Source organism: Falco peregrinus, chromosome 19 (genome assembly GCF_023634155.1).
Source record: "Falco peregrinus isolate bFalPer1 chromosome 19, bFalPer1.pri, whole genome shotgun sequence".
Classification (NCBI taxonomy): domain Eukaryota; kingdom Metazoa; phylum Chordata; class Aves; order Falconiformes; family Falconidae; genus Falco; species Falco peregrinus.
In genome coordinates, this window is record NC_073740.1 from 3,060,308 (window position 1) to 3,079,807 (window position 19,500).

The following is a 19,500-nucleotide window of genomic DNA, read 5'->3' on the forward strand; positions in this document are numbered from 1 at the left end:
CGCGGCAGGAGCGGCCCCGAGCCCCGGCCCGGTTCTGCCGTGACGCCCCCGGGCAGCCCCCCACAACCAGCCTAAGGCCGCTTTAACTGAGGAACCACAAAGACATTCTTAATTAAAAAGGTGAAATAACATCATGAAACGTTCAGCAGTCCCCACCCGCGGACGGCAGCTGCTCTTCCCCACACGGACACAGCCTCGCTCCCTGTACAGCACAGGAAAAAAATTTAGTTTTTTAAAAAAATGGCACCATGGCCAACTTCAGCAAGGAACCACTTGAGCACACACAGGGGTCTCCAGAGAACCGCCCACCCTCACCACAGACCCCTGCCACAGATTAATACTGCGTTTTATTCCAGCGTTTTGGCATGAAATGGATAACTGAAGGCGTGCACACTGCTTGTTCACTCGAGTCCAGTGCCTTCAGTCCGGAAGAAACGCAAAGATCCAGCCCCCCCAACTGTCCCAATAGTAACTCCACAAAACGTAGCATCGCCCTAACGGGCCATGGTGCCCTGCTGCGTGAAGCTCTGAACTCCCCCCCGGCGCAAGGGGCTTCGTGCCCCCAGGACAGGCCCTGGGCAAGGACGCCCCTGGCTAAGCCCCGAGTCACTGGGGAAGCCCTGTGCTGCGGGTAAGGAACAGGCGCGGAACCACCGTCAGGATGTAAGCACAGTGCAAGCAGGGAGTGAAGCCGGCAAGTCACCGGCCCCAGACAGCCCCTCGGTTACGTCGGTACTCGGGTTCCTTCTGTCCTTCCCAATGGGGTACGGCCGCCTACAGAAAATAAGTTCTGATTTCTAGAGCTGGGCTTCTTGACGGATTTTCTCTCCCTACAACTCTCCATTTTGACCACAAATAGAACAGAACCAAATCCCTAAACGACATTTAACTATGAACGCTCACAGTAAACAACAAACTGGAAGTGGTGTGAACTCTGAACAAACGGCAGGGAGACTGGCATCTAAAACTGCTCCTTCGGCTCACTGATCTTCCTCCTTTTTGGCAGCATGTCTTGGCTCGATGAGAGTTCAAACTGATGAACCTGCCAAGGGAAAATAAACCTTGTGTTACAGGCTGCCACACGGCACGGCCCACGGCCTGCTGCACTCCCACCTGGAAGTGCTAAGCCTGGGTAACATCTGGGCACTGTTTTGGGGTAGAACAGAGCGTCCTGCCGTGCCGGAGCAGGCTGGGATATTGACGCTGTAACGGCAGGACCTGCCGCGGGTCACGGCTTCCAGGGAAGGGCAGGGAGGCTGTTCCTTGCCACAGAGGTGACGCTCCTGCAGTGGGGTTCGGCGAGCAGCTGGGAGCCAGCGCAGCTGGTTGGTACGGAGTGCTCTGCACCACAGCGGAGCACTCCGTACCAATGGGAGAGGGTGCTCAGCACCCTGCGGGCTTGCCTGACCGAGTCTAATCCAATTACTCCTGACTTGCACATGTGTCAAAAGATGACCGTTTCGCCTTCAGATCTGCTGTTCTTTTGATTATTTAAAGCAACTGCGCTTTGTTTAAATTCTAGTATTAACTTCGCTAACAAAACCTTTTTAAAACAGAAAGATACGGTGATAGCGAGCATACAGAAGGTTTTGTTGGGTTTTTTTCTCTCCATGACAGTGAACAACAAAAAATACTGCATAGGACCCTGGGGTTGCAAGTAAAAGAATTCTATTCTGCGGTAAGCAGTACTTTACAAAAAGACTGAATCTGCTAGTTCTATATTCTGAATTTAACATCTCCTCTTCATGAATTTGTTGCAAGCACTGATAGCCCTTTTCACATGAAGCTTTCATACATATTTTTAAGACACAATTTTCTCTTCATGACTTCTTTAGAACATTCTGCCAAGGAATTAATTTTGCATGCTCCCAAGCTCGATTTCTACCAGCCCTTACAGAAATAAGGCAAGTCTTAGTTTAAGGCAAAAACTACTGGCAACAATTGAGCTGCACATTATAAATCTTCACACAACTACTGCACTAAAAATTAACAAAGAGCCTCCGTGAGCAGGGACAGGAACAGTACAATTTCCCATGGCCCTGACACACAACTTCCCCTCCTGACTGTAAATGAAGAGCACGTTCTTGTTTACTAGTATGGTATTATTCACCCCACAGCTGCTTCTGAGAAGAACCTACCAGTAACCTCAAACACTCACAGGTAGGGGAGATGTCAAGGTCTTGTGAAGGCCCCCAGCGAGCCTCACAAAGCTGAGGCTACCACACTCATTAGGTGACGGCAGCAGCAGACAGAGGGGGCCCCCAGTGCCATCCCCAAAGGCCAGATTCCACCCTGGACAACTTCTGCTCTACCTGTGCAAGGCTGGAGGAATTTGGCTCCCCGCAAGTAGCACCTACTACAAGACTTAGCTGCTGCAATGTGATTAATCAAAGAAATAACAGATTTTTCTTGGTATGAATGAGTCATAAAAGCTGAAGTTAGGATTTTGGCATATGGTACGCTGGGCTGGGGATCTCTGCAGGCACACGCTCCTATCAACAATGGATTAAGCCAGCCGGGAATTTAGCTAAATGCATTCCCAAGAAAATACAAATCAATCCTAATGAATCTTTCTCAACCTGTGTTAACTACATCAACGGTCAGTTTTTAACTCTTTGGAACAGAATTTTTTTTGACACTAAGAATCCAAATGTATTGAATTTAATGGGAATTTTAGAAGTGATAAGAATTTGATTCTGTCAATATGAAATATATTAAAGCTTAGAGCTTTATTCACTGTTTGGAACAGATGAAGGCTTAAAATAAAACAGAAATAGAAAGAACTAGAGAAAAAAATGCTACTAACAGTGCTGGTTTGAAAGACCTTTCCACTTCTTGTCCTGCTCTCTGACATATTAAGTTCAGATGTCTTACTTGCCAAATGATCGACCTGAAATCAGAAAATAGATGTTGCTTTGTGACAGTAGTAAAAAATATATATATTAGAGGCTACAGCAGGGTTCAGTGCTCTGGCTTTGCCCACCACAGCGCTTGAGCTGAAATTTAAATACAGGAGTATACCCATTGAAGTCAACAGCCCTATTTACAGCTGTTGTGTGTCAGAGTCCTGACAGATCAGAGCATCAGTTATTTTTATTCAGTAAGTCACTTGCAGTTACCTAGGGCTGTTCTGCTTCAAGAAACCTTAAGGACCCATGTTTGAAGTAGTCCTCCACATTTAAATGATACCATTTTGCTGTCTGCAGGGAATATAGCTTGAGTTTTAAGTCTGAGTCATAAAACTGCATTTGAAGTTTTAATTAACCTTTAAAGAAGTGTTTGTTAGAATTAGCAGGAAAATTTCTATTAGGCAGAGTGTTTAGTTATCGCAGTTCATAAACACAGAAATTATGTTCCCATTTCTCTTAATGGTCAGACCGTCTGCTTGGTTTGAAAACTGTACCACAGAGGAGCAGCCTTTTGTTATTGCTTCTGACTGCTTTGGAATATTAACCATCTTTGTAAAACACCAGAAAGTAAAATGTAAAGGCATTCCATTGCTGAAAATACTGACTGTAGTAAACCTTTAGTAGATTACCTATTAACCACTAAAAGTAGAAAAGAAGCTTCATGAAAGCTCTAGTAAAAGTTTAAGATGACAGGGTGTCTTTTTCATACCTGAGGATTAGAAACACACAGATCCTGGCTCCCTCCAGCCTTTGTAACGTCATCTTCTTCACAAGTTAAATCTGGTTCTGTAAAAGAGTTAAGTAATAAAGGACACTGTTGCCCACACACCAGCAGCCTCTTAACACTCTTTTTTGCTACAAGAAACACGCGCTTTATAAATGCAGGGAGCAGGTGCTTCAGAGGGGCTCCAATTCTCTATCTGTAAGCAAGTAGTTAACTCTATCAGGTTATTACACTCTCACATCTTTAATTCAGCAATTCCCTATCACAACATCCTCTTACAGGCACACAAGAGATGGTTATGCTTCGTACAGACTTATACACAGGATCTTTGGAAGAGTGGCCTGAATCTCCAGACTCATTTATGCTCTGTGCTGCTAAAGGCTCGCCTGCCTTGGGATGTGCTTTCAAGCAGAGCGCCTTGCACACCCGTTCTGCGCTGCAGAATGGGCACCCTGGCACAGCTGCTGCGTGTTCTGAACCCACTGCCAGCGGATGGCTCCCATTTTGTAACCCGGCCACAGGCAGCCCAGCCAATTTGGCTGCTGTTCCCCTCCTCACTGCCTGCAGCTGCATGAACAGGCCACTAAGAATGAACAGTCAGTTCTGGAGATCTGTTTTTCCTCTTTCTAATCCATGCTGGTTTTTTTCTAGGATACAGAGAGTAGCGTGAACTGGTTAAAGATCACTGCATGTCAGCTGTGGAAGAATTTCAGCATGACAAATACATTTTCCTGCATCTTGTAGTTCCTGCAAATAAAACATACCAACTCCTTAAGACAAGCCATTTGCTGCATTTTTGCATGTTTTTGCAAGTTCTATGAATTTCTGAAAGCACCAGATAGAGCTTTTATGTGGTCATTCCAGTTCTGCAGCCTACCAGCATTGTCAAAATGCTGATCTACACATGCTGTTTCCTACATATTTCCATGATTATTTTTGAACAGCACTGAAGTGTTATTTTCCTGAATTGAAGTGAATTTTCCTGCTAATTCTTGCAAAGTTGCACATTACATTTCGGAAAAAAAGTAACATTAATGCCACCATATAAATACACAGTGCAACCTGTTCAGTGTTGGTCTTGAACGACAGGACACTCCAATCCATTTAAAAAAATAAAATCTAGGCTCATCTTGCTTTGTCTAACTGCCTCCACAAGCACTCAGACACCATGGTAGCCCCAACAAGCTGCTAGTCTCCTTCGGGTTAGGAGGCCCAAAAGCCTCAGCAGTGACACAGCTGCCACTTTTACAGTTACATAGAAAGAAACATGTCTGGAAGTTTTTATGGAAAATTGGTGTTTCTGATCCAGAAACTAGAGAACCAGAGTTATATTTCAAAGCAGATGCAACTTTAGGGAAATGCGTTAAGAAGAGTGAACAGAGCAAGCAGCAGCACTAATGGGCGTTTCTTCTAGGAGTGCCATATATTATCGCCGCAGAAGCCTCTATCTCTGCTACAGAAAAAAAAAAAAAAACATTTTACATAGGCTTCTCATCCAAGTAAGATGTGTGTGTCCCATCCGCTCCCCCTTTTGGTCACAAAGCGTGGGGTTTTTACTTCACAGTCCTGAAAACTGTGTGCCTTTAGCTATCCTATTTTACATCAGTGTATCAGAGCATTTCTGCGCATACTTGTCCTCATCATGTCTACTTTATCTTCTCCCAGAAAGGGTGTTTATTTCCTCTTTTGATCTTTCTTTACTACATTTGAAATGCTTTATGCACAGCAAGTGGGTACTAGTATTGCCCGGATGCTTCACATATATTCTCTCCAAGATGAGCAGATCAACAAGCAGCAATTCATTCTTCAGTTTGTTCGGTAGCAAAGTCCAATCTTGGGGCCCCTGGGGTATCTTGGGGAATGTGAAGATAAATCATCTTCTACTTTTCCTCCTAGTTTCTCAAAAATCTTAAAAGGAAGCTTCTGTTCACAGAGATCCTGGAGGACAGAGTTTGCTGTCTCATGTTTTGAAGTGGAGACAGTCTGGGTCAACATCTTTTTTTTTTTAGATGCACAGATTTTTAAAAAACAAACAAAACAAAACAAACAGTGGAGTGCTCCCAGGGCATGTTTCTGGGAGCAGCTGCAGTCAGGCTGGTGTAGCCAGGAGTTATTTTATTGGCACTTCGTCATTCAGAGCTTACAGTGGAGAACACTTGTACAATTGTAAGCAAACTGCAGAAACTACCTATTGATAAAGGCTAAGAAAAAAAATCTCACAAGACAGGTGCTCCTGTTTTCCATCAGAAAGGATGTGCAGGTACCTCCTAATGTCTGCACAGTGGGAAGAGCATAACTGCTTATTTGATAACAAAGGAAAAGGCAGCTTTGCCTTGCAGTGTTGAGTCCCCAGAGTGCTTCCAAAGTGTAAGATTTCATTTATACTCTCTGCAGATCTCTCAGTTTGATTGTTTATTGAAGTTGTTACATGAAGCTTTTTAAAAATAAAACAGAAGTAAATGTTTTTGGTACTTCTTGAAAAGTGGTGCCTTGTATAGGCTTCCACTTGCAATCTGCTTTTTGCTGTTACACTGTTTGCACAGTTTCACATTGATGGATTTTACAGCATCAGGATTCTACTTCAGGCAACTCAGTTTGCTGAGATTCACACTAATAAAAATGCTTTGCTAGAGCTTGTACCTATTAAAACTAAAGTTAAAAAAGTTCACTTGCAATCATCAAAATGTTCCACATATGCAATGAGAAAACTGCATGCACGGCCGGAGTAAACTGCAAAAGCAAGCAGCTAGAAAATGCACTAAAATAGCCAGCAGCACAGCCATAATCATACAATCATTCCTAAAACAAAACATTTTGAGATGAAGTTACAGACTGTTATCAGGAATAGCAAGCCACAGTAATGAACGACCTCCTCTGCATGAAGACCATGCATCATGCAGACATGTATTTTTACATGGATATTGTTCAGTCTACCACAACGCAAAAACTCTTCTGTGCATACAAGCCCCAACGGTCTTTATTCCTCCACAACCACAGACTGAAGCATGTGTGGACTGCAGAATCAGACCCTGGTCCTATGGCGCTCAGAGCTTAACGAAAAGTGGTGGCTGAAAGTAGTATTTCTGCTAAACTTAGTGGCTGAAGCTGTGAGGATGCAGTCCAAACAGCTGTGATTTAAGCAAAAATAGACCTGGACCTTTTTTTGCACAGAGAAATCTGGTTCCCAAGTCTGCAATAATGAAGTCAAGAGCACAATACCTCTGCAAGCTTTATATGGATGTAAAATATGAATACAAACATAACAACAACAGAAAAATAAAAAAAACCCCTCACTTCTAAATATAAAACCCATTAAATTTAGCTTATCTGATAAAATGGAACAGAAGATCAGAATTTTAGACCAGAAACATAAAAATGTGCATTTGCTAACCAAGTGTCTCACAGATAAAGGCACAACACAAAATAAAGACATAGGAATGTCTCGGAAGAAAAGAGTGTCAATTTTAATATAGTGGTCTAAGTCAGAAAGTTGAGGTTTTGTTTTAGTAACATCAGGAAAAAGAGGCACAAACTGAAAAGACTTGAAAAACAGACATAAATGTTACCTTGAGCATCTGAAATATTTACATTATTCCTATCTTCCAATTTATTATCCAAGACAGGATCTTCCTAGAGTAAGAAAAAAAAGTCTATCACTTACTGCAGACAAACAAGGAAGAGGGTTTGTACTCAGGTGCTTAGGGCCAGAGCTTATTAGATGGATTCTCAGAGGAACAAACTGTTTTGCAATAATTGACACACAGACTAGCTCAGCATTACTTAATTAAGGCAAGCACACATTTAATCTACCATGGAAAACATCTGTAAAAAATACTAAAATTTTAACAACAGATATGGAAAGAATACTACCAGTGCATCAGTTACCACCTTCTTATTGCCTGTGAAAGGGCAGTTCATAGGCATATGCAGATTTAGAGGGCCAAGCAGTTTATTTCCATCTCATCACCTACAGGCCTCCCTAGCAATGCTAACTGAGGGCGAGGGGCCCAAAGCCCTGAAGCTCCGCCTCCTTCTCACCTATGGACAGTATAGATCACCACACGTATTTGCACATTCTAATGACTAAGCACATTTGCTGCCTGCCTCAGCTGACCCCAGAAACATATGTCTCCAATTGCTGAAGCCTGTACAAGTGCAGTCCCAAGAGCCGTCTCAGACACGCTACCATCAGCGGCAGGACGCCGCCTTCAGCAAGCTTTGCCCTGTGCTTTTTCCTAGGCAGATTTCCCTAGCGAAAAATCCCAACACAGAACTGAGTTTGCCTCTTTAGCTGTGGCGCCACTAGCTGTATGTATACTGACCACTATACGAGAGGATCCCTGAGCAAATTTATTGCCAATCAATACTGTCCGGCTGCAGCAGCTCACTTGGGACCGGTACGGTACGGCTCCAGGGAGGTTTCACCTGTGTCCTGTGTGTGGAGCTGAACAAATGGCACCTGTACCCACAGCACCAAGGCACCCCTCTGCTTCTCATCCTACTACTCCTCTCTAGCCTCACAGAGACACAACTACCAACAATGCTGCTGCTGACAGGCATTATGCTGATGCACTTGTTCAATACTGCTTTAGTGATGACATTGCTAACTGGAGCAGTAAAATTAAAGCAAAAATGTATCGAAGACATATAGTCTTGCTTAAGTATACCTGGAAACACAGAGGTTTTATTAATGTTATAGTAAGACGTGGTGAAACAATTAATGGCTCTTTTCTAGACTATAAACCAAAAAATTTCAACAAACTACACAAAACATTTGTGCTTACATTCATGTCCTGGCTCTCTTCTTCTGGCTCATCTCTGTCCACTTTGAGCATGTGGAGAGGCATGTCACTCCCTCCACGCTTTAGAATGCTTTTATCAGCATTTTCCATTCGTTGTTTTTCCGTTGTAACTTTAACTTTCAGCATATGAAAAGGCGTTGGCACTTCACCTACATTCAGATACATCGGCTCCCCCTCAAATATCATCCCCTCACATTCACCCTCTTTAAAACCAGGAGGTTGGTAATCAGGTGGTGTAACTGCAGAAAAGAATTCATTAAATGTGTTAGAATGAAACACGTTCTTATAAAATTAATGTTAACTTGTCTGGCAAAAAGACTCTTTTCCCCTTTAACAACAAAGGGCTGCTCCAAAGAAACTGTGTCGGAGGGGAATAATCAATACTCAACTTGTACTAAATTAAGTTATTTTCCCCCTACACAACAGGCAAAACCCAATTAAAGCTAAAGAAAGTTTCTACATGCATAAAGATGAGCTAGAAGCTCTGATTTTTTGTTGTAAAGCAATAAGACATTCTGAAACCAGAGCTAGACACTTAGTCATCTAAACTAGAACCAGTCTGGCAAACGTGTTAGATCCTACCATACTCAAGAAAACTCAATTTGTTTTTAAACACACGCTGAAATCCTTGCTCCAATGAAGTCAGTGACAAGACTGTGCTCCTACAGTGAGATCAAATCTGTTTCCCTTAGATTTTAGAAACTGTCATGAGACACAGACGCATGCAAAGTAACATCATTTAACAAGTCCCAGCAACCATAGTGATTATACATTATTTCTTTGAATAGTTTCCAATGTCTGAACACAGCTGATAAATCAAAGTAATATGGAAATACTACCTTCATCATAATAAAACAGCTTCATAGTCAGGCAAACATCATTTGGTAATGGACTCAGGTTTTGCATCAGAACATAAATCTTGCGAATGAGGAGGATACTTGCTTTCTTGGTGTCTGCACAGGTGATTGTGGAATCATCCCTTTTATTCTTACTAAAAATGGACAAAGTATTCAGATTTATTATTTTTTTTTTTTACACAGAGTAATCTGCTTCTAGTATTAAGATACATGACTAACAAACTTTATGAACATCAGAAGCAGGCATTGTATTTATTGCTGAAGGTCTGAGATTACAGGCACTGCAATTCCTAATACTGTCTCAGTGACCTGTGAGTTCTCTGCCCCTTGGAAGATCAAAGTCTGAGCCAGGGACAACATGAAAGCATTTATGGTTCAGCAGCTGTACCAACGACTGTATTTTGCATTACACAATGCTTAAAAAATACCCAATCTGAAAGTAAGAAAAACGTAGGTACTTTTGAGAGCCCCAGTTCTGCAAAGTCTTACATACTTGCTTGCCCTTAAATAAAACGAGTCAGACTTTGACAAGAACGGTTACCCATAACCAAATGCGTGCCTAAGTGACTCAGCATCCAGCTCTGACATTTCTGTGCTCCTGTTCTACCAGCAGCTGACCCAAACCCTACCTTACTGCCACCAAAAATGATCTCCCTCTACTCCCCTACTCCTCACAGCCACACAGCTCACAGAGGCACCTGAGGACCTGAACAGCCAGTGCAAGGCAAACAACTCTTAAGTTATTTCATTGGTTAACCTGCTTTTAGGAAGCACACCCTTAACTGTGATGGTTTCGAACATCTCACCCCTCTGCAGATGGTTATGTCCTTCCCTGCAGGGTGTCAGAAAACTAGGCTCACACCTTTTATGTTCAAATTGGTCTGGCATGAATTTATGTTAACACAGTATTATAAGGCAACCTGGTGTGGCTGAGAGTCACATCCCCTTTCTTTCCACCAGTGGTTTTTATGAGACTTACAGCCCCTTTCAGAAGCAAGCAACTAAACTCAGCCCAAGAGACCTAGGTCTGCAGCACTGCAGCTTTTTAATTTAAAAACTATTTTATGCAGGAGGAAAGCTGGGAGAAGTCCCTTAGATACAAATTTGCTGCATTTCAGCTACTTAAAGTAAGCCATTTCCTTGCAGCTGTGACTGACCAGTAAACCCGCACAGTGGAAGACAGCTCAGCAGAGATGGGCAAGGGTGATGCACCTGTGAAGCTCAGGGAGTAACACAGGGCATCACTGTCCACCGCTGCCACAAAGCAAGCTGACTTTCTCAACACAAAGGGGACCTAAGCACGGCCTTCCTGTTAGATAAATAGCTGTGTTAGTTGAGTGTGGATCAACTACTATCGCAGCTGAGTGGATCAACCGGTGGCGTAAAAGTTTCTCCCCACACACATTAAAGATGCTTGCATATCTCCTTGAGTTAGCCAGACTAGGGGTGGGGGTGGGGGTGTGTGACCATGTGGCTCAGCCCAAAGAGTACAAAACCTAAACAACTACGAAAAGAATTGCAAAGAGGACATTGGGCTGGAGCCGGCTTCAACCCACATATTGTTTCCCCATGACTGGGGATGCCCTCTGTCACGATGGTGAGCACATTGTAGAGACCAGTAATGGGAACCACATTGGTACTGTGATTGAACTGTGTATTGCAATAGCTATGCTTTGCTAAGCATAGCTTACACTTGTATTGCATTTCCACTGTATTTTGTATTTTTAATATAATTATAAATAAGTAAATTCTCATTTCGTATTCTGCTAAATTTAAATATCAAATACCTTCACATAAGTAAGTCTGATACTAAATGCTTTACCCTCCATGCATGAAATATCTTAAAGAACCTGGTCAGAACGTATTGGACTCTGACATCAAGAATCATCTTTTGAGTGGATATTTTAAAAATATGAGCATAATCTGACAAAATGATTCACTGAATTTTAATAATAAATCTACTAGTGTAGGTTGATAAAATTGGTCTTAAGATCCAGAACTAAAGAAGGAAATACCAAACAGATAAAATCCAAAGTTTCTACATTCAGGTGTGTGTAAACGGACTGTAAAACCACAGAGCACAATAAAGTCACAGTGACAGTACCTGCTGAAATCCAGGAGTGGCCCATTGTGGGTGTACTTGAATTTGAAGTGGTAACATTCTGTAATTGTCTGTAAACAGTAATTATTAAACTGTCAGCTGTCAAACAAACTACTGCTGCTGCTTCTGTCTAGTAATCTATTAAACTTGCATTTAAAGCAAATGACAGCCCAGCTCCTGTCTGGTCCACTTACATGCACTGAATACAGCTTTTAATGCTGGAACAAGAAACAGCATTAATTTTTACTTGGTAATTATATATGTTATGCTCTACATTATTTTCCAGGAATCACAACAATGCAGTATTCTGAAACATCTGCTTAAGTTTTTAGAATTTAAATAGTCATTTGAAGTTTTATAACTATGAAAATGTTTCACACACAACAGAGACATGGTGACACCCAGTGGTTAGTTAAAACATACCAAATTTTTCATAAAGAAGCTCCTTAACGTATTCAATGCAGAGTTAGGACCATGCATCTTTTGGGGCATTTAACCCTGCATTGACACTTCAGGTTTCTTGTACTGGCCTGAGAATAACCTGACATTCAATATCCAAAGGCAATTCACTATGTGGTAATTCTGATTATCAAATATAAGGATCAGCAGAGCTATTTTAAGATGTCCTGGTTTGGTTTTGTTTTTTTTTAATGTGCATTAATGTGAATGTTAAGTACCATTGCTTGTATACACATTTTACTATACCCACACTATCATTAGTCACACAGTAAAATATTCTAGCAGATTTACCTGAGGATCTTCTGGATGGGTATAGACCTGTGATTTTAAAGTAAAGAGGAAACAGTAAGAACTGTACTTATCTGTAAGCAGCTACCTTAACAAAACGTGTACCTTACTTTTCAAAGATACTTACTGCTAGGACAATCATTCTTAGCTGTCAGAAACATAATTAGAGAAAGGAAAAGAATGTTAAATGTATTATTCCATAGCCCATTTCTGCTTACCCAGCTGTTTTGCTTCTCTAGCTCTGGAAACCAATATAGACAAGTAAGGCCTACTCAAAAAGCAACTTCTTCATATGCCTAAATCCTCATCTGTTTAAGGAAGGACTACTCATCCTATATATCCCTAATGTTAAGTGTTTCTGTTTACAAAGAATATTATCCTGCAATCTCTATGCATCCCACATTGTAGCTGGCTGATTTAACATATTAAAGCACAGCCATTACCTAACTAGAAAATCCTATAATTACACTGGCAGCTAATAGACTTACATAAATGAATGTTTAAATACATTTAAAACAGCTACGTGATACCGGAAGACTTACATATTTCTTCTGCAAGGCATCGTAGCATCCTAACATCCTGCAAAAAATCAAATTATATTGTCCATCTACTATTAATTTCCATTTGCTTTGCTTCTGACTACATAAAATAGTCCCAAAAGATAAAATTCTTGTGTTTAGCCTTCTTAATATTATATTAGAGCAATACTACTTAGTCCATTATTCATTCTTATTAGCAGTGATACAATGACTATTCTTGTAACACCAGAACAGCCTAACGTTTTTGCAAAGTAGAACTCTGTAATTTATCAGTAAAAACATAATGCATTTGTACACCTACCATTCTCAAGCACCTTCTATCTCATGTATTCACTAATCAGTTTATAAATATTTCAGCTGAACACCAACATGTCTGAAGCAGAAAGGAGTTACATCATTGCCTTTATTCAGGTGCTGCAATTTGCTTTTTAAGTAACACGCAAACAACAAACAGTGAACCAAAACTTACCCTAATTTTTTCTAATATTTCTTTTGAATACAGTTAACAAGAAAGAGCTGGTTTTGATGTGTATATGATGCTGAGTTAAGGAAGGCTATTCACCTGTAAACTCCAAACAGGTGGTGCACACCCTTCACACAAAAACCGGGGAGCTTTCCTTGTCAGCATCCACAGGCTGCCACACCACTGCCCTCACTAATGTTTGATGCATGGGGGTGAGGTGAAATGCACTCAGCACCACTTCAGTTTCCTCTACCACAGAAGATTAATCAAGAAATTCCAGGTACACTAAATGAAGCCTTCTTCCCTCCTCTCTCTCATGGATAAAAAGCAGAAGACTAATTTCACCTTGAACATCAGAACTCACACCTACATCTCTGAACACCTCAACGCTGACAGCAGCTGCAAACCCCCTCTGCTGAATGCAGCACCATTTCCGACACCTTACCCTGTACTGCAACTGGTGAAAGTGTGAGAACAAAGATGGCCTTTATAGACGTAACAAAACAGGAATGCATATGTAAGGCAAAGGTCTAAAATACTCTTTTCTAACCAGCAAGGAAAGCAGCTATGAACAAATCTTGCAGTTACTGTGAACAGAAAGAAAATCAAAATAAACGCCTCTAGTCCCAAGTGACATACACTCAACGGTGTGACTATCATTTGCTGGCTCAATTCTGCCTTTGAATATGAAAGTCAACAGTACCACTTTCTTATAGAAGTCTGAGAGCAAGATCTTTAAATTCAAGATGCAAAATGGTAACACTGCATCCCCTGTTCAACTAGATAGGAACTACTGGTTAGATTTTTGCATTTTTGTGCACCCTTGAGCATATACACCCATGGAAATTAAATGTAAAGTATAATCACTCAGTAAGCAAAGATTTGTGATCCACTAAGCACAAAGTCATAGGCCTTGCTAGAAACACAATTGTACAAGTCAATTACACCTCTACCGGAACACACAGATATTGACTATCCATCTAAAAAAAAAATATTGTAAATTTTATTTACATAGTAAATCCCATGCAGTAAAAGCACTGCCTAGGCAGTTGTCCACTCACAGCAAGTGAACTTTTTCCTTTGTATCTGCTAACAACCAGAACAGCATCTTTCAGAACTGACATGCTATGGAAGCATTACATACACACTGTGGTTAACATACCATTTCACCAGCTGAGTGGAGCCAGGACAGTTCTTGTCTTCCCTCAGAATTTTGACAGACACATCTCAAAAAAAGAATACATAGATGCATATATACTTAGGACGAAATGCCACTACATTGCTAAGAAAGTGAAGTTCATTCCCTAAAAGTATCTATCAAAAGCAAACTAAAATTAACATTACTAACAGATGCAGGCCGAATTTAATTGCCGAGTTAGCATCACCACTAACCAAATTCAACAATTAAAGTTTTAGTGAAGTTTCTGTTACAGTCATTGAAAATGGCTATTACCTTTCATTAAGACCATCGAGTGGCTTTAAAAACACTCAGTACTTTAACAACCCTGTGACGATAGATTTTGCAAAGATTTATGAAAACAGCCTGTTACCATCCATGTATCTTGTTCCATAGGCACTTTCAGGAAAGATTCCTCTCAGGTATGTAATGCAGGACACTGCTACTGCCAGGAGCCTCTTCACTAGCATCAGGGATTGCTGTTCAGTAGATATTTTATTAGGAAATACAACTGCACTCTGGAAGTTAGATGAACAAAAGAATTAATCTCTGTCCACATCAAACCTGTAAAGTCTACAATCTGGTCCAATGCCTGCTTAATGTTTTAATTTAATTGAGAAGTATGACTTCCATCATTTATAAAGTTAAGCATATTCTTAACACTTGGTGCTACTGTGTTTTTAGCATATAGTTGATTTCTACCAAGTGCATGACCACAAAGCTCAGACTCAAACTGTATAGCTATTAAGTATCTTTATTCATAGTTAAAAGACTGAATTAACTGTACTTTTCAGGTGAAGAAAAATTATAGTGCACCTGGGTGCATCATTTCAGCTAAAATTCACTGATTTTTCCAATTCAAATAATATACTGTGCTGAAATACACAAGAAAAAAACATACCACACAATTCCTTTGCTTCTGAGCAGTTGCCATTTTGCAGGTACTCTTCTGGATGCTAATAAAACACCTGCGTTAGCACATGTACAACCACACACAAACCCCAACTGTGGCTATTCAGCTTTAACAAACCAGCACCTGCAAATCCTCCCTGCTAAATTCATATGGATCTGGTCAGAGCCCAGAACTGTAAGGAAACAGAGCAGTTTATTAGTAATCCCCCATTATTAGCTTCTTGATGCTCACACCAGCACAGACCACTCCTGAGGTTGCAATATGTGGTAATTAGTAATATTGTGTGCCTATTTCGATGAAACATGAGTCTTCAAAAGCAATGCTCTGAAGCGCTGTCATCCAGCCTAACAAGACTTTCAACAGGCCCTACAAAGGGGCTCACCATATTTAAACCACCTCCAGCCAAAGTTGAGCCATGCCTTTGTAAAACACCTCCAGACTGAAGTTTTCATCTGTAATTTAAATGAACACTGGAGCAAGACACTCCTCTCCCAACTGTTCTTTTTGTGGAGTCATGTTTTTATTATACCTGTAGCCCTCAGAAGCTTCTCACCTCTGAGACCTCACTCAACCACCGCAAGACAAGCCTTCCCAGCTGTAAAAATGAACGGCGCCCACGCCCAGGAAGGTGGAAAATGCCCTTCCTACGTCACGGGCCACAGGGAAGGGAGGACACCCCCCTCAGCACCACACACCAGCCTCCCGCCCGGCCCCGCGCTCCCTCAGACACTGCCCGGGCCCCCTCGGCCCCCGCTCCGTCTTTATAGCGAAAGGGGCCGTGTGCAAACGGCGGGGGGGGCCGTGCGCCGCTGCGGGCCGTGTGCCGCTCTCCCGCCCGCCTGGGGAGCGGGGCCGGGGGTGGCTGAGGGGATTAGTTGAACGTCCGGTGGCAGGTTAAGTCGATGCGCAGCCGCTCGCTGAGCTCTTTAGCCCAGCTACGTGCAGAAGTGATTCACGGCAGCTTGTTGTTCGCTGTAAAGCATTTTTAAGCCAGCGTGTCGGCCATATGTCCATGGCATTTATGCCTGAATGTAAAGAAAATAATTCAGTGAGATGGCAGTCTCAACCAACAGTTGCATGAGTGATACCAAAAAATCGGAGACAAAGCTCTCCAATACCCGGTTTTGAGTGTTAGAAAGCAGGCATTCTTTATTTTCGGTGCCACATGTACGAGGGATGAGTTCCACCGAACATGCATACCGACTTTGTTCACTGTTTCTCTTCATATGGCTGATCTATATATATTAATGACAGTTCTGGGAAACTATTAGCATATTCATTACAGTTCCTTGAACTACTTATCATATCTACACTTATTGCGCATGTATGACCTAATGGGTTGGGTGTTGTCTGGTGGTTGTTTGGGACATCATCTTTTCTTCACCCTCTTCTTCATCACCTTCCTCTTCTCATCCTTTTCATGACCTTCTGCCCCCCTTTCAGCACTCTTGGCTCATGCCTTGGTTTCAGACTGGTTCTTACCTATTTACTAGCTAGACTACGCAATCCAGCGTTCTACTAGTAGCTAAACTGCACATCACAGGGTTGTACAGCTCGGCAACGTCAGGGATACATTAGCTGCAACATTTACAGTTAAGCACACTGGTAAAATTCCTCCAGTGTCACAGGAAGACAATTTTCCTTCAGAACTGGTTTTACCATCGTGTTTGGTGCGAGGGCTGTGCTCAGTCCCAGGACGTGCTGCGCTGATACCAAAAAATTGGGAGATAAAACTCCAGTACTCATTCTTGAGTTTTAGAAAGTGCAGTGTGTCAGCTCCCAGCAGGGCCTCCATTTGGGTGCCGTTACCACCAAAATGTGCAACAGCACAAAACCACTGACAGCAGCCACGCTCCCTGCCCGTGCTTTCGGCAGCAGTGGGATGGTTTGTATCCTCCATTCCCAACTCACAAACCAAACCGATGCCGCTATATAGATACCACTGCGCATACATGTATGTCAGCTTATTCTGTTAAGAAAAGGTTGCCGGCGTTAAATGTGTGCACAAAGTTTAGGCCAGGCTGATTCTCAAGTTGTCAAAACTAGTGAGTGAAAGGACTTCTAATCAAGGGAGTCACCCTTGGGAAACAAAGAACAGATAATGATAAGAACACCGTTACCTAAATTATGCAGCAAGAATCCTCCAAGTGAGGAAGTTCTGGCCGCAAGAGGAGACAAGCTAATAAGGTGTTGCATCCCACAGAAAATTAGTTGAAAGTAGGACAAAGGTAATTGCAGCAGTGGGAGATTGCAGCCTCCAACTCAAATAGCCCTGCAAGAGGGCCAGCCCTGCTTGGAGAGCACACAGAAAAACATGTAAAAACATCAGCAGTGCTGCCTGAGGGTGTGTGCTAGTTTGCATTAGAAGCAAGAAACTTGTAACCCATCCTGTGCATGACTGAAAATGAATATGTGATGCACTATGAGTGTGCAAGTGCTCTGCTGTGTATAATGTGCACCCTCAAGTAACTTGGTGAGCACGCTTGGAGGAAACATTCCCCCGTGCTTCCAGTGTTGCCGTAAAGAACGCCTGCCTTCTGAAACTTCAAATCAAGTCTTAGAGAGTTTTTCTCCATGACTGACTTTACGGTATCAAAACATAAATAAAGATCAGCCAGCCAGGGTGAGGACCTGCCTCAGTGGGATGACAGGATGCCAGGACACGTGGCCTCCACAGATGCTGCCTTCAGGGAGAGCAGCTCCACCTGAAGCTCCTCACCAAGCAGCAGGAGCTGTGTGATCCTCAGTCAGCTCAGGAGATCTGGGCTCCACTTCTGGAAAAAATAAACATATAAAATACATATTTTTTATATACAAAACAAAGCCTGTATACTCAGGCTGAAGGTGTGGGAGCCGACCACAAAATACACGTCTCACACGTGTGAGCTTTTCTGCTCGCCCAGTAACAAAAGGCCTCGGCGCTTTGTGAAGGGTCATGAACGCCATGCTTCCTGAGCCTGACAGCTGTAGTTGAAGCGTGTGTGTGGGGAGTGGGTGGTGGTGGGACACCCTGCCCTGCAGCCAGCCACCAGGATCCGGCCCTTCCCCAGGTGGCACCTGGCACAGCCAGTTCCCAAGGTCTGATCCTGCCTGGTGACAGGGGGACTGGTGGCTCTGTGGAACAGTCATCTGCAGGACTCATGTGGCTGCCAAGTTGATGCGCCTCCAGTTCAGTCCCAGGAGAGAAGATCAGACTGGTGGATCCTGAAGGACTGCCAGAACCTCAGTTAGGAGTGCAAAGAACAAAGTGATCGCCAATTAGTTAATGCAGGTTAATGATCCTTCCGCAGGAACCTGTCACAGCATTTGGTGCCACAACGGTCGCCTTCCCTTGTGACACCTGAAGAGTCATTACTGAGCCAGCATTCATCAGCCTCGTCATAGGGCAGGACCAGCTCCTGCTGCTGCTCTTGACGTGGCAGGTCCCCAGCTGACTCCTTCTCTGCCTTTTGCTTCAGGAATAGGATAATAATTTGGAGGGAAACCAAATCTGGAGAAGTTTCCCTCCTAGGGTATCCCTTGAAGCACCATCCCTTTACCCAGGAAATGTTTCTGTCCTGCTTTTTGAACGAGAAGGATTCACCATGCTGTGGGCAAGCAAACTACAGCAGAGCTGCCAGGGACAGTGAGCGGGCAAAGCTGAGCATCAAACACACCACACAGCATTTTCCAGCTGATCTGAAACCGATCTTTAATTCTTCAGGGAAAGACTACAATTCCATCCACATGGCACACAGGAGATAGTGACAGATCTGTCATGGTCGCACTACTCAGCATGGAACTGGAGGGAGGAAAATGGGATGCTGTGTGTGACAGGAACTCAAGAGTTTTACTCAGAGTGAGCCCAAAGCACCTCCAAAAGCCTTTCAGTACAGCTCAGAAAGTCGGAAAGAGATCTGCTCCTGGGGACTCCTGCTCGCCCTTTCTTTGGAAGTGAAGCTGAACAGAGGGAGGCAGAATGCAGCACAGCCACTCTTCTCCGCACCTCCTGGACACCCCCGGGGCAGCCCTGGCACGTCTCAGGAGACCTGGGGGGGTGTAAACATTATTTACTTTAACCAAAAAAAAAAAAAAAAAAAAAAAAAGTAAATAACCACAGTGAAGAACAGTAATTTGAAAAACAGAGGATGTTGGTTGTTATAGTTGAATTTGAACAAACTAGAGTCGGAAATAAATTCACTAATTATTTATTAAGGCAGGAAAGCAAAACCAGCGCGCTGGGTGGCCGGGGAGTCGCAGCTCCATCCAGGCTCGCAAATTCCGACGAG

General features: G+C 42.7%; 1 protein-coding gene across 7 annotated transcripts; it reads right to left on the bottom strand.

Moving 5' to 3' along the window:
• Positions 1–81: 81 nt before the first annotated feature.
• HORMAD1 (HORMA domain containing 1) lies at positions 82–15,970 on the bottom strand. Of its 7 annotated transcripts, none has more exons than XM_055792375.1 (14): positions 15,786–15,970; positions 15,221–15,275; positions 14,693–14,798; positions 14,305–14,368; positions 12,683–12,719; positions 12,268–12,288; positions 12,144–12,170; positions 11,397–11,464; positions 9,275–9,426; positions 8,418–8,674; positions 7,200–7,263; positions 3,619–3,695; positions 2,807–2,890; positions 82–1,042 (listed from the first exon to the last, which is right to left on the bottom strand). In XM_055792375.1, exons 2-14 carry the CDS (start codon positions 15,251–15,253, stop codon positions 962–964), a joined length of 1,071 nt encoding a protein of 356 aa, XP_055648350.1. In that variant the 5' UTR covers positions 15,254–15,275; positions 15,786–15,970; the 3' UTR covers positions 82–961. The 7 variants fall into 7 exon arrangements, with proteins under 7 accessions (XP_055648350.1, XP_013154077.2, XP_055648349.1 ...); XM_013298623.3 differs by having other exon boundaries at positions 14,693–14,837; XM_055792374.1 differs by having other exon boundaries at positions 15,221–15,970.
• Positions 15,971–19,500: the final 3,530 nt, after the last annotated feature.

What these genes read in the sequence shown, in the direction of transcription:
- HORMAD1 (XM_013298623.3), bottom strand. Translation starts at nt 15,253, where the DNA reads ATGGCAACTGCTCAGAAGCAAAGGAATTGTGTG. An exon ending in ATGCCTTGCAGAAGAAATAT is followed by an intron (nt 12,289 to 12,682) that starts GTAAGTCTTCCG and finishes TGTTTCTGACAG; the next exon opens with CTAAGAATGATTGTCCTAGC. An exon ending in GCTGTTTTATTATGATGAAG is followed by an intron (nt 8,675 to 9,274) that starts GTAGTATTTCCA and finishes TCTTTTCTGCAG; the next exon opens with TTACACCACCTGATTACCAA.